Source organism: Saccostrea cucullata, unplaced genomic scaffold (genome assembly GCF_032062105.1).
Source record: "Saccostrea cucullata isolate Sc308-1 unplaced genomic scaffold, CSIRO_AGI_Scuc_v1 ctg348, whole genome shotgun sequence".
Classification (NCBI taxonomy): Eukaryota; Metazoa; Mollusca; class Bivalvia; order Ostreida; family Ostreidae; genus Saccostrea; species Saccostrea cuccullata.
In genome coordinates, this window is record NW_026933269.1 from 425,688 (window position 1) to 448,321 (window position 22,634).

General features: G+C 31.5%; 2 protein-coding genes across 2 annotated transcripts; both read left to right on the plus strand.

Moving 5' to 3' along the window:
• The first annotated feature begins 979 nt into the window (after positions 1-979).
• LOC134237858 (uncharacterized) lies at positions 980-2,255 on the plus strand. The gene is made up of 3 exons (XM_062720010.1): positions 980-1,183; positions 1,822-1,965; positions 2,165-2,255. The coding sequence occupies exons 1-3, from the start codon at positions 1,000-1,002 to the stop codon at positions 2,215-2,217; spliced, it is 381 nt and encodes a 126-aa protein (XP_062575994.1). The 5' UTR covers positions 980-999; the 3' UTR covers positions 2,218-2,255.
• A 10,826-nt stretch (positions 2,256-13,081) lies between these two features.
• Positions 13,082-22,129, plus strand: LOC134237860 (ryncolin-1-like). The gene is made up of 5 exons (XM_062720011.1): positions 13,082-13,226; positions 18,476-18,621; positions 20,151-20,247; positions 21,585-21,749; positions 21,854-22,129. Exons 1-5 carry the CDS (start codon positions 13,085-13,087, stop codon positions 22,096-22,098), a joined length of 795 nt encoding a protein of 264 aa, XP_062575995.1. The 5' UTR covers positions 13,082-13,084; the 3' UTR covers positions 22,099-22,129.
• Positions 22,130-22,634: the final 505 nt, after the last annotated feature.

Sequence of the window (22,634 nt, forward strand, 5' to 3'; positions counted from 1 at the left end):
AACTAAAACGCAACAACAGAATCAAACAACAAGTAGATATTTTGCAAGGAGAAGGAGGAATATAATTTTGGTTTTTTTTCGTGATATGAAATTGCGCATTCTCCTTCATCCTAAATCCTCGAATTATAAACCTGACGACATGGAAAACTTTCTTTTATTTAACAGCAGAACCGCGAAACGTTAACGTTGCAAGTATACATATATTTCCGGCTTTACATAAGTCTAAATTTTACTCTATATATCACCATGGCTAAGTGGTGAAAACGCTTGTCTAGCAAGGTGAACCTGAAGTCCAAGGTTTGATTCCTGATAAATAGGAAAAACATGTTACCAGGTTAACTAGTGTGAGATTATCTGTCAAGATATCTGATTTAAATAGCTCAGGGGTAAAAGCTCTGACATGATCCACCAGAGGCTTTGAGGCGGAGTAAGGAATTAAACACGTTTTAAAAAACAAATATGATTTTTCACCATCTGTGCAACAAATTTGCTGCAAATTTTAATTGAACGACGTCACGATGTGTAGGGAGAGACGGAATAAAACAAGCTTACCACATGTGCTACACTTTAATATATCTTACTTTTTACAGCTTAAAAGTTTTACATAGGAAAGGTAAGTGGAAAAGCTTTCAATTATAACTGCTAATTTAATTCCTGATGTTATACAATCATAGTGTCAACTAATTCCGTGGAATTTTGAACTATTGATATAAATGTTCATTTGATATCCTTTTATTTCGCAAGCATTTTTTTACTAAAAAATTACAATAAGCGATCTGGTGGAAGCTGATTTTTATTGCAATTTATCTCTGTTATAGATTTTATATTTATGATTATATTGTATATATATTATTGATCGTTATAGATTTGACATTCTGAGTTTACATACTGATTTTTAGTTTGCTTTTGATGTTATTAACAGACGATTTGCACTAAAATGAAGAACGTATATTTGTACTTTTACTGGTACCAACTACAAGTGCAATTTTACCAGAACCTATGGATCAATGTGCGACAGAAAAGACCTCAATTCATACACTTCTCAACTTTGCCTCAAATATTGTAAAAGTGCAGGAAGCTATCTACAATAAAAGTGAAACATTGAAGGAGGATATCAGTAAAATGAACATGAAAATGACAGCAATGCTAGACTCACTTCAAAGTTGTCAATGTTGCAGTAAAGGTAAAAATGAATTAAGTCTTTAATTTTCGTTTTATTTTGAAATCAGTTCTTAACAATTAAAGTGTTGTCCCAGATACAATTTTGCAAATCTGAGCATTATGAGCTCTAACTAACTATTAACCACATCAAATGTCTGCATAAATTACAAACTGCACCCATGACGTTCTTTAAGACATTGTAGTTGATCTTTAAAAATGTAAATTTAAGCTCAATTTCAGAATGAAATTATACTAGTCTTAAAAAATGCCGAATATATCGGAAGGAAAACTTCTCAGAGTGGGATGTTTTCATGGGTCAAATAAATAAGAACATGTCAATGAATTTTTGCCTAATATGATGATAAAAGTTTTTTTCTAATTATTTTTTTAGCTAAATATACCATACAAGAACAGATATGGTTCATGAAGGATAGTAATGATAATAATGTTTCATATGAAGATTTTCTATGAAAAGAACAGGTCCGTAAAAAGTTAATTCCCAGTTTGAGTTTATTCCAAGTTTGCATAACCTAAAATACAACAGATTTTCAAACTGATATTGCAATTTATACATTTTTTTCCAATGGCATTTCTAGGCATTCACTTGTGTAACTGGTAATTAAAAATATTAGATTTTTTTTCATAATTTTTTTTTGATAGACACATGTAATACGTCATATCCACAAGACTGTCAAGACCTCTTGCTACAAGCCATACAGAAAGTAAGGTGTACACAATTTCTCCAAACAACGGGTCTAGATTTGACGTTTTCTGTGATCAGGAGACAGATGGTGGGGTTGGACGGTAATCATCACGTGACATTTAATTGAAATTGACAACATACACAATTTCCTGATTTTAAGTTGTTGCAGGATAGTAATTTTGGTCATATTCTATTAGATACTTTGAGCCATGTGTTCTCTTGAGTAACGTTTATTTTTTCAAGATTTTTTTTTCTATATTATAAGTAATTAGTGTATTAAATTAATTTTATCATTAACAGGTAATTCAAAGGAGACAGGATGGATCCGAGGATTTCTTCAGAACCTGGAATGAGTACAAGAACGGGTTTGGAAACTTATCAAATGAATTTTGGCTTGGTATTTATAAAACACATGTACAAGGGTAGTTGACTTGAAACATACATGTTCGTTTAGGCAAAGACGAGTTATTTCAATTAAAGTCAATTCACTTTTCACTTAACTTAATAGCAAATATTTTAAGAGCAGCCACAGTTTTTCTGCCATAATAGTAAAAAAGAGTCAGTGAAAACTTAAAGATCAATGGAAATAATAAAAGTATAATTATGCAGTATATAATTATATTAGCATATACTATTAATATATCACTACTAAGTCAGAAACGTACAGACATTCCCATTTTTTACTGACAAACTTAGAAAATTTCTAAGAATGTGCTGTCGTTACTGTAAAACTCAGACAATTACTGACCTTTTTACTGCCGGTGTTGATAATCTTATTTGGTGCTGATAAACTTAGACAATTACTGACCCGTTTACTGTTCCTGCTGAAAAACTTAGATCAGTGCTGACATTTACTGATCAATAATTACTGTCCCTGTTGTTCTCACTCTCGGAAAGGCTGCAGTGGTGTGGTGTGAAATTGATTTTTTTTATTTCAAAGAGGGTTTATTTGATTTTTTAAAGTATTGTTTAAGTGAATAATTTTATTTATTATTGAAAAATATTTTTTTTATTACAATATGCCCCAATGATATTTATAAAAAGATTGTATGATCAATTTATAGAAGAATTATGTGTCTTAAAAATATCATAAGGTAATATATAAAACTTCCAAGCTTTTCAGCAGAAAAGATGTTAATAAAAAAAAATTATGTTGTTCAGAAGCACAATATTTACAGCATAATACAGCCATGAATTTTTTTACTCCCGACTAAAAAAATTATCTATTTATTCATTCATATTCCTTTAATTTACAATGTAATTCTTAATAATGTCTATCTTTCTTTCTTTCTTTTTTTTTGCTAAACTATATTCATTTTCATTAATCCTTAATATTCATTTATTCAATTTATACTCATTTTATTTCTTTTAACAGAAAACATCTCCAGGTCGAATTCTATGTCTGAAATTTGTAACTGTAATTATAATTTGTAATGCACGGCAACTTATTCGATCTGTATTGTGTGATAGAATAAATAAATAAATGGATAATAATTATTTTTAGAAAGAACTTTAGCAGATATATTGACGGCAATTCATGCCTTTCAAGCTAAGAAAAATACTCTTTGAAGTAATATTTAATTTGAAATGGGGGGGGGGGGGGGCGCATGACACATGCTATCGTTAATCAAGATGTATTATAAATTTTCACAATCTGGCACACATGCAGGTCAATAAAAGTAATAACCGTGTTTAATTATTTCTCCTATTTATTTTTTCTGTCTTACGTTTGCATGTCTCACTGATGAATCATAAATTTGGTATACCTACATTATTATGCTTACACAAAAAGAGAGCAAATAGATAATCAATCTGAATAAAATCAGCTGTTTTGATACGCGACCCTACCTCTTACGAACGTTCGTAACTTGACAAACTTTTCAAAGTTCGAATTATCAAATCATTACATGGGCAAGAAGGTGGCAGAGGATAGTTTTTTTTTTTTTGCAAACAAAACGTTTGACTGACGGTTTACCTAATATTGAGCTACTTTAAAAATGTGCATTGAAAAATTTTAAATTCCCTCTACATGTGATAATAGTATGATGTAGTCCCTTGAGAAATTTAAAGCTTTTAGGAATAAAACATGTACAACTTACACAACGAGCCCTAAAGATGGCGCAGGGACAATCTCAAAATTTCATGTGAATCAAGCCTATTTTCACTATTTCGCCGCAGCCGCATCTGCTTCCAGGCCCATGCGCCTGACCTAAGCTACCGCACAAATTGCAGAATAACATTTGTACATACCAGTGAACAGCAAGAGATAATGGCTCAACCACCTCGTTTTCGAGCTACAATTCATCCTGTGAACCCACCCCGCTTTTCTGGTGAAATACCGGTAGAGCGAGTTTTGAGCTTAGTTTCGTATTTCTAGTCCATATCCCATAAACAGTAGTAGTGACACTAAAGTGTCATATTTCAATAAAATATACAAGGCCACAAATTCCCTCCAAATGCACCCATAAAATATTCTAGCTATAAAATTACCTATAATTTGCATTCAAACCTCAGGTTTCTCTATTTTTTGACCGGTACTTTATTCGAAACTATCCTCTGCCACCAAGAGAGTATTCCGATAGCTTTTTCAAAGGTGTTTAAGGTAATAATTTACAATGTCTGTGAAGATTTTGAACCAGTAATAATCTTTATTTCAATTTTTTGTGCTGCATGGCGATTGATCTGTCAATAAAATCGGAACAATTTTTGACAGTTTCTCGCTTGGTTAAATGGTGAGGTTTTGATGTCGTACCGCAATGTGTACATTTCGTTAGTTTATGGTGCAGTAGAACATTTTAACCCTAATTTGATACTGTAAATTAAACGATACTATGTAAACTAATCGTATTTGTATGTATAACTCTATCAGGGACCTACAGTTACATATTAATCATCATGTATATACTAACTTTCCTATTGGCCTATATAGATTCCTGAGTATGCATAAAAATCCACTTCTTTTGTATCTAACTTTTATTTTCCGAGGATTTATTTTAAGAATCACCACAAAAAAGTGTTATTAATCTCAACGCCATTTACATAAAAAAAATAGAATAATAATGGACCATTCATAGTGTAATCAGGAACTCTTGTTCAGTATATAAATGAACCAATTCATTTTACAATTACTGTTCATTATATTAATGTGCTTATTTTATTCTTCCAAAATGATTTAAATTTGTAAGCTGGGAATAACTGTATATTTTCTTAACTTCTCTGAGAGAGAGGGAGAGAAAGAGAGAGATAAAGAGAGAAAGAGAGAGGGGGGGACGAACGGCAACTCGACACGTTAGACGGTGGGGACATTCAGTGAACATTAAAAATGTTCATCTTATTAAAAAAGAAAGTTATAAAGTATAAATCAAACCTGAAATATAATAATTACAATTGTAGATTGTACCAGGTGGTCAGAGGAATCTGTGCAATGCAAAATAAATCGTCTTCATGTGTACTAAATATTGCGTTTTACATGTAACCTAGTACATGCATAAGTGCTAATATTATAAGGTATAAACCTTTCATTATAATATAATGTATTTATGACCAAAATTGCCGGGCGCAGTTTATATTTTGAAGCGCTAGAAATTTACCATGTTTCTCATTTTCAGTAGAAAACTCGCGATCATTTATAATCGATCGATTCAAACCGGAAATCCCAAACAGCGGTATATGTATATGTAACATGCATGACTTGAACAGATATGTCCAAGGCCATTTAGAAATGAAATTATCGAATTAAGTTATAATTCAAATTTGAATAGAATTTATTTAGATTTTTATAGAACTAAAGATGTCTTTTTGTCATACATGTAAAAAACAATCCAATCGATGAAAACAGGAAATACTTAATATGCAACTATACATTTAATTAAATAGGGGTATCTTTAGCATCTGTCTTCAAAAGAATAATATGATGAAAACTACATTGTATCTTGTTACCGGCAATTTATATAAATTGATTGAACAGGGATAAGGATGAAGTGAAATTATTCAACACATTTATTTAAACCAGGGACCTATATACTATATAGGTCCCTGTTTAAACTTATTACACACATACACTGTAATTAATTAATTAAGCGTTTTGTCATGAATTATTGTACAGATATGATATCAATAATAAGTATTCTTTCCTAGAACTGAAACTTTGTTTCAAATAAATTTAAAGAAGACTGTTTCTCAATTGAAAGTACAATAACACACACATTTTCAAATCATTGTTGCTACCCCTCACTCGAGAATAATGATATTTTTTCTATATAAATTGATAATTAGAGCTTTTCAAAACTGTCATTTGATCATTTGAATATGAAAATATTTTATTAAAAATAAAAGAAAAATCTCTGTAAAATAAAAAAAAATCAATATCACACTTCTGCAGCTTCCCCGAGAGCGAGAACAATATGGACAGTAATTATCAGTAAATGTCAGCACTTGTCTTAGTTTTTCAGCAGGGACAGTAAACGGGTCAGTAATTGTCAAAGTTTATCAGCACCGACTAAGATTGTCAGCACTTTTCTAAGTTTATTAGCACCAGCAGTAAAAAGGTCAGTAATTTTCTAAGTTTTCAGTAAAGACAGCACATCGTCAGAAATTTTCTAAGTTTGTCAGTAAAAAATGGGAATGTCAGTACGTTTTGGACCTAGTAGTTTTAGGTCTAGCAAATGCAATTGGTAATTTTTAAGAGAATCGTTGGGATCTGTATCATCTAGAATTTATTTGTTTCCTTTATTAGAATTTGAATCCTTATAAACGTTGGTTTAATTAAATAAATTAAATTTAATAAGTATTTAATGAAATCATAAGCGTAACACAAGATTCGCTGTGTTTATCATAATTTTGTTCAGACTTTTTTTTTGTAGAAATACACACATATATGTTAAATGATGCAAAACAATCTTTATGAACAAACGACACATTTTTTTTTTGACAGGGAATGACAAAATCCACACTATTACAAACACGGGAAACTACACTATACGATTCGACTTGAAGGATTTCTTAGGAAATTCTCGACATGCAAGCTACAGCACCTTCAATGTTGGGAATGAGGAGTCGGGATATTTTTTAAAGGTCTCAGGCTATAGTGGAGACGCTGGTAAGTTCCTTCAGTCAATAAAGCTGAACACGATTCGTGAATAGAATTTGTCCGCCCTTTTTGTTCGGAAAATCGCTATATCTGCAGACCCCTATGAATTTTGTAGGACGTATTCTGTCTTCAGTGTAATCAGCCGACAAAGGTGGAGACGGACGTTTGCTATACAGCACTCGGTAGCGACAATATAACGTAATACTTCGTCTAATGCAGGAAAGTAGGATACCACAGAAACTTACAATTATAGTTTTACAGTTCAGTGCAGTATACTAACAAACACAGAAACACATAACTGCTATACAATGTAAAAAAGGTAATGCAAGATAAGCAGCACGAACACGTGTTGCCACCACTATACCCGTGAAAATAAAGCAGTCTGGTATGACGAATTTGAAGAGAATACCCTGGTGCTATTGTATCGTAGATAATGATATCGAAATTGACGTTTGGCTATTTACGAGTCGTGTTCAGCTTTAATATAAGCTTATACTTATCTGATTACATTTAATGTTTCTAATATTACCACTGATATATTTTTTTTTCTTTAGGCAACGCATTTGCGACTCGACACAATGGTTCTAAATTTGTTACAAAGGATCCTGATGATAGGATGTCATGTGCAAAAACATCCAAAGGTGCTTGGTGGTACAAATTATGTCACCTTTCTAACCTTAACGGACTTTACCTGAAAGGTAAAGACCGTGAATCTGGTGACGTTATAAACTGGATACACTGGAAAGGATTTCGCTTTTCCTTGATGTTTACTGAGATGAAACTCAGGAAACAAATGACTTTTAAATGAAGACCAGTTGTAAGAGTAAATTCTTTCAATGAATAAATAAATGCATTACATGACATTTTTGAGTCTTTTATTTATGACTTTTACTTGGCTGAGTTATATTTTTGTAGTTAATACAGCATTATATAAGATTTAAACATTGTATCGTTTATAAGCATCAAATCTTGTATCATAATGTAATAACCTAGACGTATTGCATACTACTTGTGGCTAAAGACTGTGATTAATCTTATTCCTTGCACAGCGTCCAACCTACCAATAGTTCTCATTAAGTTTGTTACTGCCTGTCGATCAACAGAAATGTGTCGTATTGATTAATCTCATAGACGACGAGACGTACCCCCTCCCCCTGTAGTATAACGGGTCTGCAAGGAATGATGTTCAAGGTGATTGAATTCAACATATTCCAATTCAAAATTTTGACGCCTTTAATAAAATGTCGACTATCCATCGCATTTTGAGTGATTTAAGATCACCAGAGCAAAGGCTCAAATGAGCTTTTCTGATCAAAAACTGTCCGTTGTCTGTTGTCTGTCGTCGTTGTCGTTGTTGGCGTCCTCGTTGTAAACTTTTCACATTTCCATCTTCTTCTCAAGAACCACTGGGTCAATTTCAGCCCAACTTGCCACAAAATATCCTTGGGTTAAGGGGATTAGATTTGGTTCAAATAAAGGGCCATGCCCTCTTCAAACGTCTGAATTAGTGAAAATTTAATGACATCTTTTAAAAATCTTCTCAAGAACCACTAAGCCAGAAAAGATAAATCTCATGTGAGAGCATCCTCAGGTAGTGTAGAATTGAGTTTGTTCAAGTCATGACCCACGGGGGTAGGGTGGGGAACAATTGGGGATCAAAATTTAACATAGGACTAGAAATGAAAATTCTTTAAAAATCTTCTCAAGAACCTCGCGACCAGAAAAGATGAAATTCATGTGGGAGCATCCCGGGTAGTTTAGATTTAAGTTTGTACACATCATGACCCCCAGGGGCCACAAGGGGGTATCAAAGTTTAAAATAGGACTACATTGTAAAAGTCTTTGACAATCCTCTTCTTAAGAACAGCAAAGTCATGAATTGTCATAGTTAAATGAAAGTATCCTCAGGTAGTGTAGATTCAATTTTTTTTTTCGTTTTTGTATGGCAGTCCTAATCATGGACTAAGTTTTAATATTTAAAAAATTGAAGCAGTACATGCTTACATCGCAGCAACCAAACGTTTTGATTTACATTCTTGTTTCTCTTTCACTATGTTTGTCTATTTATTTCAAATCTATATATTTGACCTTGTAGGGAGAGGGCTAAAATAAGCTTTGCCTGCTGCCCGATCCCATTCACTTTGTGTGAATAAGATTTTGTATCAATAAAAAAAATCAAGCTTTTTTTCAAATGAAGACCCAAGTTAGTTGCTGTGGCCACAATAAGGGATCAAAGGAATACATATGCGTTTTTTGACAAATCCTCTTCTCAATAACAGCAAATCGATGATTGTTCATAGTTATATTAAGGCATCCTCTTAATTGTAGTGTTAATTCAAGTTTGTCAAAATTATGACCCCTGGGGCAAGGTTAGAGCCATAATGGTTGATCAAAATTTTAAGAAGTATTTCATAGAAAAAATCATTAAAATTCTTCTTGGTAATAGCAAAGCTATTGTTCATATTTATGAGTTATATGGAAGCCTCCTTGGGTAGTGTATATTTACGTTTGTTCAAATCATGACCCTGGGGTCACAATGGGTGATCAAGGTTTTATGTAGGAATATATATGAATTTATTTAAAAATTTTGCACAAGAACAGTAAAGCCATGATTTATCATCAATATAGAAGCATGAAAAAGTTAATGTAGATTTAAGTTTGTTCAAATAATGACCAACCAGGAAAAAAGAAAAGCCATTAAAGCGGGTCATAGTTATACAAAGGAATATAAAGGTGATATAAATTTAATTATTCTTCTTATCTTATTAACAGAAAAACTATTATGCATCATAATAATTTAAGAGCATCCATAGGGAGTATAATTTATAGATTGTTCAAATACCCCCCTCTCCCCTGAACCCACTTTTATGGTTAAACTTTTCAATACTTTTTATATTTAGTTTTGCTTTTAACTAGCCAGTTGCTCAGGTGATCGATGTGGCCCCAAGGCCTCTTGTTTTCAAAGTTATCAGTGATATCTTTTGTTGTCATCTAATCTTGAAAGTTCTGTAAGGTATTGTCATTGGTTTTTACTAATTTGTTTATGTTTAAGTTTTAATTCAAAAGATTTTTTTCCTTTCTTGATGGGCGAATTTCGACACTACCAGCACTTGTGATACAGTCATGGCAATCTAATGGCATTTCGTATAAGGGCTGCTACTTTGATTTAAAAAGAAACTTATTGATTTTTCAGCATCATGAAATAAAAAAGTACCATAATCCAATGAAGTAACGGTAGAGTGTCTTAAGAATTTGAAAAATAAAAAAAGAGTAGACATATCCATGGAAGAACAATATGGAGATAACGAACAGTATTCAATATCAAAGTCTATAAAACAAAACACAGTATATCTATGCAAGAGGGATATGGAAATAACAAGCGATATTCAATATCAAAGTCTTTAAAACAAAATAAAGTAGGAGCAAAGCAAACACGGCCCTCAGAAACATCCGAGATGGTGCCATGGAGGAGTGAGCATCCACTGCTGACCGGTAAGACCCGCCGTGTGTTCCTTGTCATGATGGAGCACTCATGTATTTTTGTCTTCCCATTCGCAGTTCCGAATGATATTGCAAGTTTATGGGTCTATGATTATTATGTAAAGTATTCTAGATTCTACATTCTCGAACGTAACAACAAAAACATCGTTGGCTCAAAAGATATTTATTTCTATACTGCTTCAAAATTGATACAAAATCATATTCTTTAATCATTTATACATTTATATAATTTAATAATTGATATAACTATCAGTTTCTTATATAAAACGAGATGTGTTTGTGAAACATTATGCGCCCGGCGGCAACAGAGTTAAAAAAAACTATTTTTAGCATATAGAACACAGTCAAGGTCAAAAGGTCATTGACCTTGGGATGACTTGAAAGAATTTAATTAATGGAGTTAGAGTCAGATCTTGACATTGTATGCCAGCTTGTCCGATAGAAATTATGAAAGCCACTAACAGGACGAAAATTTAATTCTGAATGAGGGAGGTGGTGGTGGGTGTCTTTTTTTTTTATTATCGAATCACATTATTTATTTCGGTTTCCATGTCTACTTAGGAAATGAATGTTATTTTCAAAAGGATCTGCTTGGTTCATTTAGTTTCCTTACTTGAATGGTTTGCACAATAAAAAAATATGGATTCCAAAATGGTATGGGAGGACGGGTTCCATACAAGGCAAGGTTTCCTTGCCAGTAGAGGCTGATCAAACTCGACTGATAAATCGATAAAATTAATTTATTTGACAAGATAAAAGTTAGTAACACAAGAATGGAATTGTAAATAATTATATCAGACTAGATTAATCGGGTAAAATGACCTAGAGAGAGAAATGACCTACCGTTAAATGGTAGGAGGGAGAAATAACCTTGGAAAGAAAAAAAGTTTTAGAGAGAAATGACATGACACTATTCAAATCCGTCACAGCTCAATTGCCCTGAGTGCCAGGTACATCTTTTTAAAGGTAAGAATTTTAAGCCCAGTATATGGTGACGTCTCTATATAAACAAAAAAAAAAGTGAATGGGACTAAAAACAATACAATCAATCCTTATAAAGGAAAAATCTATTGGGTCTGGACGCTGTAGAATAATTTGAGATACAACTGTTGCTACATAATTTTCATTCTTTTCGTGGTATGTGAACTTGAATTGAATTCTTTTTATATTGCATGTTCTTCTCAGTTTATTTTTACGTTGATCTCATTAACTTATTTGTTTTTATGGTTATAAATTTTCAAAACATTCAAATCCTGCTGTCATGTCACACTGTATTATAAGTTTGAGTATACATAGTTTTTGATTAGAAATTCATTTTATGAACATATCGAATACTTATCGAACCAAAAAGTGATTTTAGACATTTCAATCTGAAACAGACCAACCAACAACGTTTACGTTTCCTGTATATAAAAAAAAATTAATTGAAAAGCCGCAACATAACTGTGGAAGCATAGGCAATTCACTGTAGAGAACTGAATGTAAATATTTAAATCATAGATATTAAATCTTAAAAGTTCAGTGGTTTGAGCACCTGCAAATTACGCTCGAAAACCTATGCTTGAGTCGTTGTTGATCGTAAGGCCATTAGTGTGAAATCAGTAAATTTCGTGAGGGTTGAATTCTCTTTGTTTTAGAGGTGTGGAGAGACCCACAAATTTATGACCACCACGAAATGTCAAATTTTCATGTATTATTTTTAAGTATTTTTCAACAGCAATATTAAATCCGCACAGAACAATATTATTTCCCCAAACCTCCAAAATCTGACCACAAGAAAATATGTTATTTTACAGTATTTAAATTCTTAATTTTTGAAAGAATTCCCATTATTTCCGATTATGACAAAGAGCACACAGTTGTTGTCACCGGGCATTATGTGGTGGTCACTCTGCAATGGCAACTTTTCTTACTAATGCTAAAGAGGCTCCTGTTCGTTCACTTTGCTTCAAACTTCTTATTGTTTGATGGACTTTTGAGCTTGAATGCTGTTCGTTATCTCTAAGACGTAATGTATGCAGAATGTCACTATATTGATAAGTGTGTTGATATCAGTCAATGTCATAGCTCAGAGGTACATGTGTTCCAGTGATCAACTAGAAGCCAGCAGCTGGAGTCAGGAAGGATAGAAATTAAGCTTGAGGTAGTTTGAGAAACAAGTCACGGTTTTTCATCACGTGCAACAAAGATGATGCATATTTGTATTAAAAGAGTTACGATTATTATAGAATAATGGAATAAAACAAGCGGTATAATTGAACTTCATGCATATACATCGTACTTGCTATAGAGAACAAACTAACGTATCAAAGGTAAGTGGAAAATTCAAAATTTTGTTTTTGATTTCATTCTTTACATTATGTAATAAAATTGTCAACTAATTCGTTTATTGATTTTCTTTTGCAAGATTCAAAATACATAAGAGGTGTTCAGCTAAAAAAAAACCATCTATAAACTTTGCAAGTATTCGTCAACAAAGTAACACTACAATTTTTCATCGTTTTATGAAAAACGCTAGCGCGCTTCATGAAATATGCCCACGTGAGAAATCTGTGTGATTGACACACCAATAACTCACACAAAACGTAAAAGCATTCCTTAATTGATTTTGATTGTAAACTAGATCACAGATGATGAGCAACAAAATTAGCATCGTACTACTTGCACTTTTCTTCGTATTGACAACCGCAAATATACCTGAACAAACGGATCCATGTGTGACTGAAAAGAAGTCCCTTTCACTTGCCTCACAACTTGTAAAACAACTACAAGGTACTTAAAATTAAAATGTAACAATTTGAGGGAATCAAGAAACGGTAAATTACATAGAATGGGCTATAAAAGATTGATTTTATATCCTTTAACGTCTCTCTCGAATTTTTCACTCATATAAAGACGCCATCACTTGCTGGCGTAGAGCTGAAATTTTTGTCCTTTACTCAGCACTAACACTACTGAATTAAATATCCCCTTAGATTCCAAAAAATCCCCTGTTGTCCCCCTGTCAGTCCCTGACATTTTCCTGTCTCTCCCTGACTTTTTCCTATGATCCCATGTCGTTGTCCCTGCTCTCCCTGTCCAGTCCCTGTCGTCCCCTGTCGTTGTCCCTGCCTTCCCTGTCTACTCCCTGTCGTCCCCTGACATTCTCTGCTCTCCCTGTCCAGTCCCTGTCGTCCCCTGTCGTTGTCCCTGCTTTTACTGACTTGCCCCTGTCGTCCCCTGACATTTATTTTGGCCAAGAAAAGGAGTTTAAAATATATTTTGTTGCATTTAAGATTGAAAAATGATATAGCATTGAATTGAAAAGTTTAAAGTTTTTTTATTGAAAATATAGACTTTGTAAAAAGTTAACACATTTTTAAATGCCTTGACAAAATCCCCTGTAATTTAGTTTCTAGTACATATATCAATGTGATTTTTTTTAATTTTGGTAGCATTTCGGGGGGAGAACGGCAGAGAATAGCATCGATTCTAAACAAGAATTAAATGACCAATTTATTGCATCTTGTGATGCTAGACGGCATTTACATTGTACTTTATGAAGCTTTTATATATATTTATAAACTTTTTCATTTTTCATTTGATCCACTTTGAAACATCTTTGAGCGTAATAACTGTCTTCGTAAAAGAACTAGATTTGAACATTTAGGAATACATTTTCAAATCTATGCATGGCATATTTTTTTCCCAAAGAATTAAATGAATAAAAAATTACTAGTAATTGAAAGGAATGATATATAAATGCATTAATAAAATAAATGTCTAAGTAATAAATAAAAATCATTAAATAAACTATTAATCTATTTTATTCATTTATTTTCTTACGTAAATAAATCTACAAATCGACTGAATAAAGAATGAATGAATAAATAGATAAATAAATAAATAAATAAATAATGAGAATTACATAAATTTATTCATTTATTTCTTTATTTTTTAAACTTATCACTCATTTATATCCCCAAAATTTGATTTATTAGTTTTATTTTATTAATTTGCTGAAATATGCTACAAAGTATTTTCTTAGCATATTGAAACGACTTTTTATTACCTTAAGTCCATGATGGATATCAAAATAATCGTCTCATTATGCACAATATCAATCTGTCAATTAGATTTTTGATACATTGATTTGATTAAAAAATCGGTTTTCAAAACCCTAACACGGTTCTGAAAGAACATCAAAGCCATTGATGTTTACCAGTAATTAACTCGGGGTACACGGTCATGACACTTATTATCTTTTACACTGACCGCTATACCTTGTTTTTTGTTGTGGCAGGACTACCGTGTGTAGTTTGCAGCTGTTTAAAATAACATTTTCTCTTTGAATAAGAACTGTTTTTTTTTTTCAATCAAAACAAAATAAAAGTATCAAAGAAACTATTGACGGGTAAAGATTGTGCATAATGAGACGATTATTTTGATATCCATCATGGAAGTAAAATAATTAGAAGTAGTTTAAGTATTCTTTAAAATACTTTGGTACATATATATCGTAAATTAGTTTACATAGAATAAGCCAAACAAATCCTATTTTCGGGTATATAATTATTAAATTTGTATGTTCAATTTTAAAAATAAAAAGATTGTTTTAGCAATGATTAAATACATGCAGTTAATTAGTTTATTAATTTTTTTATTTATTAACTATTTAAAATCCATTATTACATTGATTTTAAAAACTAAAATTTTCCAAAATGCGCCATTATCCCTGCTGTCTTTTCTTTTTGTTTTTCTTTTTACAAAAGGTACAAAGTCACTCCATTGATTAATGAATAAAACAAATTACATCAAAATAATTACATAGTAAATAAATAAAATAGAATAAATGAAAAAATAAATTATTATCAAAGTATCAATCTATTTATTCATTTATTTTTAAAACTGAAAATACAAAAAATTGGTAAATCATTTATATCCGCAGGAAATTGTGGCTTTTTGTTATTGCTTTTTTTGTTTGTTTGTTTGTTTTTTGTTTGTTTGGTGTTTGTTGTTGTTGTTGTTGGTTTTTTTTTGTGTTTTTTTTTTGGGGGGGGGGGGGGGGTATTTTACATAAACTGTTGCTTAGACGTTCCTTAGATGTGCTACAAAGTATTTTATTAGCATATTAAAACGATTTTTTATTATTTTAAGTCCATGATGGATATCAAAATAATCGTCTCATTATGCATGTTATGTACAATATTAATCTGTCAATTAAATTTTTGATTCTTTGTTTTGATTGAAAAAATCGGTTTTCAAAACCCTAACACGGTTCTGAAAGAACATCAAAGCCATTGATGTTTACCAGTAATTAACTCGGGGTACACAGTCATGACACCTATTATCTTTTTCAGCGACCGCTATACCTTGTTTATGTTGTGGCAGGACGACCGTATGTACACGTTTGAAATAACATTTTCTCTTTGTATGAGAACTGATTTTTTCAATCAAAACAAAATAAAAGTATTTTTCAAAGAGAAAATGTTATTTCAAACAGCTGCAAACTACACACGTTAGTCCTGCCACAACAAAAAACAAGGTATAGCGGTCAGTGAAAAAGATAATCAGTGTCATGACCGTGTACCCCGAGTTAATTACTGGTAAACATCAATAGCTTTGATGTTCTTTCAGAACCGTGTTAGGGTTTTGAAAACCGATTTTTTAATCAAATCAATGTATCAAAAATCTAATTGACAGATTGATATTGTGCATAATGAGACGATTATTTTGATATCCATCATGGACTTAAGGTAATAAAAAGTCGTTTCAATACGCTAAGAAAATACTTTGTAGCATATTTCATCAAATTAATAAAATAAAACTAATAAATCAAATTTTGGGGATATAAATGAGTGATAAATTTAAAAAAAAAAATAAATAAATTTATATAATTCTAATTATTTATTGATTTATTTATCTATTTATTCATTCATTCTTTATTCAGTCGATTAGTAGATTTATTCACGAAAAAAAGTAAATGAATAAAATAGATTAATAGTTTATTTAATGATTTTTATTTATTACTTAGACATTTATTTTATTAATGCATTTATATATCATTCCTTTCAATTACTAGTAATTTTTTATTCATTTAATACTTTGGGAAAAAAATATGCCATGCATAGATTTGATAATGTATTCCTAAATGTTCAAATCTAGTTCTTTTACAAAGACAGTTATTACACTCAAAGATGTTTTAAAGTGGATCAAATGAAAAATGAAAAAGTTTATAAATATATATAAAAGCTTCATAAAGTACAATGTAAATGCCGTCTAGCATCACAAGATGCAATAAATTGGTAATCTATTTCTTGTTTAGAATCGATGCTATTCTCTGCCGTTCTCCCCCCGAAATGCTACCAAAATTAAAAAAAATCACATTGATATATGTAATAGAAACTAAATTACAGGGGATTTTGTCAAGGCATTTAAAAATGTGTTAATTTTTTACAAAGTCTATATTTTCAAAAAAAAAAAAAAAAACTTGAAGTTTTCAATTCAAAACTACATCATTTTTCACTCTTAAATGCAACAAAAATGTATTCTAAACTCCTTTTCTTGGCCAAAATAAATGTCAGGGGACGACAGGGGCAAGTCAGTAAAAGCAGGGACAACGACAGGGGATGACAGGGACTGGACAGGGAGAGCAGAGAATGTCAGGGGACGACAAGGAGTAGACAGGGAAGGCAGGGACAACGACAGGGGACGACAGGGACTGGACTGGGAGAGCAGGGACAACGACAGGGGATCATAGGAGAACGTCAGGGAGAGACAGGAAAATGTCAGGGACTGACAGGGGGACAACAGGGGATTTTTTGGAATCTAAGGGGATATTTAATTCAGTAGTGTAAGGGCAATTGATCGGGGGGGGGGGGGGGGTCTTCTTAGTGCCAGCATCTTCTACGACACGGGACCTCGGTTAATAGGGTCTCATAAAAAGGACAGGTCTCCACGTCCCACAGAGGGATTCTAACCCGCGACATAAGGATCAACTCCTTACATAGCGACTCTAGAGCAGACGCTTTAACCCCTGCCCCAGGCGGGCAATAAAAAAAGAAGATATGAGAGCAATGAAACAAGAATTGATGTCAATGCGTGGGTTTTTACAGAGCTGTAGAGAAGGTTAACTGAATTTTTTTTTTTCATTTGACTTTTGATTGCATATCTTGCATCTCCTTATTAAAGTTAAAATTCAATAATCACGTTTATATGCAATTTATGATTCCCTTTAAAAAAAAAATAAAAAAATTAAATTAATGCTTTATTATTATTATTATTATTATTATTATTATTATTATTATTATTACAAAGGAAGTTGACAATGAATTTGCAAAATTAGGTCACATATTAAGCCATATTATTAATATATTTTTTTTAAATACAAGTATTTTAAATTATTTTTAATCCTTAGTTCTAAGACTTTCCATTAAATGTCAATTTAGTTAATTTTGTCTTAATTTGTGATTTGAAAGAAAAATCTTATATGTTGTGAAACTTTTGTTCAAATAAAAAAAAAAGAGAAATAAACCAAAATATCACTATGATTACAATATTGATTGACCATGGTCACAAAGCACAGGACTAAATACGCTTTATCATAAAAAAAAAAGATTTTTTGTAAAAAAAAATTGTTTTATTTTCATATTGACATTTATTATAAAGAGTCATTTCTTACGTGAACCGCAATAAATTAAAGTGTGAACACTTCACTATTTATGTTAATTAAATCAAGATCAAAATCCTGTCTTATTTTTCTGTTTCAAGAGTCTTTCATTGAGTATAATTTGAAGAAATATACAGTGTATATGATTCGTCTTATATGTCATATGTAAACGTTTAGCCAAATTTCACCCACATCGGAATAATTGATTTAATAGTTTTTTTTTATTTAGTTGCATCCATAAATTGGAAATCTCGGCAGCTACCCTTATTGAATCTTTTAAAATTATTTTTGTTTAATTTCAATTCAATCATTCATATTGAAACAAGCATTTGAATTATAAAATGTACCACAGTGTAATCATACATTTTTATAGACACGTGTGGCGTATTTTATCCAAGAGATTGTCAGGACCTCTTGCTACAAGGTCACGGGGAGAGTAGGGTGTACACAATTTTTCCGACGAAAGAGTCTAGATTCGAAGTTTTCTGTGACCAGAAGACAGACGGTGGGGGCTGGACGGTAATTAACGATACATTAAATTATCATTTTTTTAAAGATGCAGTCTCATATATAATTGCTAACGCGCGTTACTCAATTTGTTTGCACTCATCATTGCAGTTATGAGACTGCATCTTTAAAAAAATGATAATGAAATGCTTACTTTTACATTTTGTATCCTCTGTATTTTCCACAAGTTTGATTTTTTTTTTCAATTTAAAATTCCCGTCTTGTCCTTCATGTAAGTTGCAATTGATAGAACAGCCTTTGGAACAGCTTAATCCGAAAACAAAAATAATGCACAATAATCAAAGTTTAATTTCTTTTTTCAATCTAAAATGATCAGCTATATTTTTTCAGCAAAGAAATACAAATTAATCGTATAACAGACATAATTTTTTTCGCTTTGATTAAACAAAAACGGCATAGTCCAGGTATTCATACTCCATACAAGCTTTGGTGATTTGGTTTTGTGTGTTATGTGTATTTATCACTTGTAATTTTATATTAGGTTTTTTATTAGAGTCGAACAAATTAAATGTAAATGACAAAGGACGCCTGTTTGTTTATTATTATTTTTCATTTTATCATACAGTACAATTACAAAATAATTCTTTGTGAATTGAAAATAATTCTTTGTACCTACAATGTTGCTATGAATAGTTTTGGTTTGAAAAAGTTTGAACAATGATTAGTAAAATTAAGTGAAACATCCTTTGATGAAAATTTCTCCCATTATCTAAATATCTGAGAATATTGTCAAAAAAGGAGAAAAAAATATAAAATCATTTTCTACTCGAGATTTCAAATATATCATTATTTTTTTTCCGAAAACAAAAAAAAAAAAATTAAAAGAACTAAATTGCAAGATTCATTAAATTTTAATGTCCGTCAGATTGTTTTTGTATTAAAAAATATTATTTATATTTATTTATATATAATTAATTATTATTTAAAAGAAGAAATAATTATCTAAAATAACAAGAGAATGAATTAGAACGATAAATATTTTTAAGAGAACTACGACACAGTTGTAAAAGGATGAAATTTCTTTTTTTCTTCTAAAATTGGTGGATAATAATCTGTATTTTTTTTATGAATTAAATAAATTTATATTTCATTCATAACTTCTCCATAATGTAAAATTGATTTTATTAATCATATCATAAAAAAAACCATACGCTTGTTGGTTGAAGCCTGTTAAGTATCTCCGGATACATATGTTTGGTTTTAACAAGCCATAAATCGTACAAGAATTATACAGTCACGGCGGATGTAAGCGATCAACAGGGTATTATCACTCCCCCATAGTATCCTATCCATCTTTTGATGTTTCCGAGATCAACAATATGCAACAATATGATGGATTGAAATGGAATATCTCGATAAATCAATCTCAAACTATGTTGCTTCTTCTCTCCATCTACCAGATTGATCTCTTAAGGTTCTAAACAGTTAGAAGTAAGAGTAGGTTTTTTTTTTAAATTACCTTTGAATTAAAGAAGTACATTGTAATCATAATTTCTTTTTTTCATATATTTCTATTGGAGGTTGTACAAAGGAGGCAGGACGGATCAGAAAATTTCTTCAGAAACTTGTATGACTACAAAACTGGATTTGGAAATCTGTCAAATGAGTTTTGGCTAGGTTAAGTATGGTGTAGTTATTATGATTTTATTTGTTACATTTTATGGAAATATTTTTACAAATATTTGGAAACCGTATCGATGGAAAGTAAGTTTTTGCAATTTTATTGAATCAAATATTTCTTTTTTCTAATAACCTCAAACCTCTTCTAGAAAATTCTGTAGGAGTGAAAAGAACATTTTCTAAAATAAAAGAATTGAGAAATATTAATAAAATCCAAATAATTACTCCAAATACTTATTAGAGGACTTAGCAAACAAACTTATATGTATTTTTGGTACCAAAGTGGGGGTCATTATAAGGATCCATCTGCAAAATCCGCCTTCGACTTTTCATATAAATGGTAAAGACTTGTTATTTCATTGTGGGATATTGCAGTCTAGACTCCTATTCCAATTCCAAATCTGTTGATTTCCTGGATCCAGGCAGTAACAAAACATCTATGTCTGAATCGGATGTCCATCTATGCGGGGGACCAAAACATTGATTCTACGCTAAACAAAACACTTCCAACACTGTTTTGGCCAAATTCCATACACTCATCATAAAACTCTGTTTTGACTATCGTTCTAATTCAAGCAACAGATGTCAAATGATATTTTGTTCGGATGCCAGAATCTTATATTCGGTTATTTAGTGTTCGGTTGGAGATCCTACGTACGTCTTCTGGAAAGCTTTCAATCAGTTGATGTTGCTGTTTTATTTTTTATGAAAGTGCTTTTAATCAGCCTTGGAAGGTCGAAAGTTAATCCATGTTCTCGATAGCTATCCTAAAGGCGAGATGCGCTTCTTTTGGATACGTTAAGTGCCTAGTTACAGCTTTCAGCTTTGCTTGCTTCTAATCGATCTAAACCATTTCTACTCTGAACTTCAATTAGACATGGCGAACATTGTAAAAATTCCATAAGAAACACATTCCGATATCGTTAACTCCTGTCTTAATGTAACCCAAAGACGCAATTCCACATAATTAACATTCATTAGGGTTTTGAACATGCTATACTTGCAGAAAACAAGCAAGTAAAAATGTGGCGGAAAGTCTGACAATACTTTTGAAAAGTCTTTCATTTAAAAATTAGCTGACTTTGATTTTAAAACAGCTTCTTAAAGTTCAGTTTCGGATATATCAAATTTGATGCCAAAAAAGTTTATGATTATTTTTTTTAAATATGATAATTATACAGTTTTATTGATTTGCAGCTCTTTAATACCGAAACTTGTTTTTTTTATGTGTATTATACTTATGTAAAAGTATTATTCCGTTCTTGGTATCCACTCGGCATTTATTTCTATCCTTAACATGTGTCTGATTTTGGGCTAATTTTTTTTTCTAACAGGAAATGAGAAAATCCACACGATTACAGCATCCGGGAATTACACTTTACGAATCGACTTGAAGGATTTCTCTGGAAATTCTCGATATGCAAGCTACAGCACCTTCAATGTCGGAAGCGAGAAGTCGGGATACATTCTGAATGTCTCGGGTTACAGTGGAGATGCTGGTATGTTCCTTGCGTCATCCTTTTTATGTTTATCATTATTTGATACCAGCGTAATGTTATATTCCTTATCTTATTTCTAATCTCATCAATTTCCTTTGATTTAGGCGACTCATTTTATCCCCATACTAAGGCCAGATTCTACACTAAGGATCATGACAATGAGAAAAGGTGTGCAAATAGATTTAAAGGTGGATGGTGGTACACAGGATGTCACCGAGCTAACCTAAACGGTCTCTACTTGAGAGGAGAGCACAAATCATTTGCTGACGGTGTGAACTGGTTTGATTGGAAAGGATATAATTATTCCTTGATGTATGCCGATATGAAAATCAGGAAATCGAAAGTCTAAATAGTAAAAGATATGAAATGAGTCAAACAAATAATGAGAATTTTTTTTCAGATATGAATGTAAAAAGTCATGGAAATGTTCATTTTGTTTGATTATTTTTTGTTCTTTCTTCAAAAGTGTATATTTGTTCGTTATATATCAACAGTTCAAAAGAATAAAATATTGTTTTGAAATAAAAGTGTCAGATGATGATTTACCATGCTACCTGTAACAAACCAGCCGAGGTAACAGCATTTTCTATTTGTGTAAGGCACAGTATATTAAATGTATACTAAAAGAACTGGGATTTAATTCTCTAAGAATCTAACTTATACCCATAGCGCTCTTTCTAAGGAGTAAAGTCTTCAAAATCATTTGTCAGATTTCAATATTTTTAATATTTCTAACAACCAGAATTGATTTGAATTACCAAATCTATAGTGTATTCCAAAACTTCATAAAAATCCTTACAAACGAAGACACAAGGCAAATTTCAGTACATTCTCTTTCCTCTTTCTTTACTCCTTCCGAAAATAATAACATAAGTGATTGAGAAC

What these genes read in the sequence shown, in the direction of transcription:
- LOC134237858 (XM_062720010.1), top strand. Translation starts at nt 1,000, where the DNA reads ATGGATCAATGTGCGACAGAAAAGACCTCAATTCATACACTTCTCAAC. An exon ending in TTGTCAATGTTGCAGTAAAG is followed by an intron (nt 1,184 to 1,821) that starts GTAAAAATGAAT and finishes TTTTTTTGATAG; the next exon opens with ACACATGTAATACGTCATAT. An exon ending in ACAGATGGTGGGGTTGGACG is followed by an intron (nt 1,966 to 2,164) that starts GTAATCATCACG and finishes TATCATTAACAG; the next exon opens with GTAATTCAAAGGAGACAGGA.
- LOC134237860 (XM_062720011.1), top strand. Translation starts at nt 13,085, where the DNA reads ATGATGAGCAACAAAATTAGCATCGTACTACTTGCACTTTTCTTCGTA. An exon ending in ACTTGTAAAACAACTACAAG is followed by an intron (nt 13,227 to 18,475) that starts GTACTTAAAATT and finishes ACATTTTTATAG; the next exon opens with ACACGTGTGGCGTATTTTAT. An exon ending in GTCAAATGAGTTTTGGCTAG is followed by an intron (nt 20,248 to 21,584) that starts GTTAAGTATGGT and finishes TTTTTCTAACAG; the next exon opens with GAAATGAGAAAATCCACACG.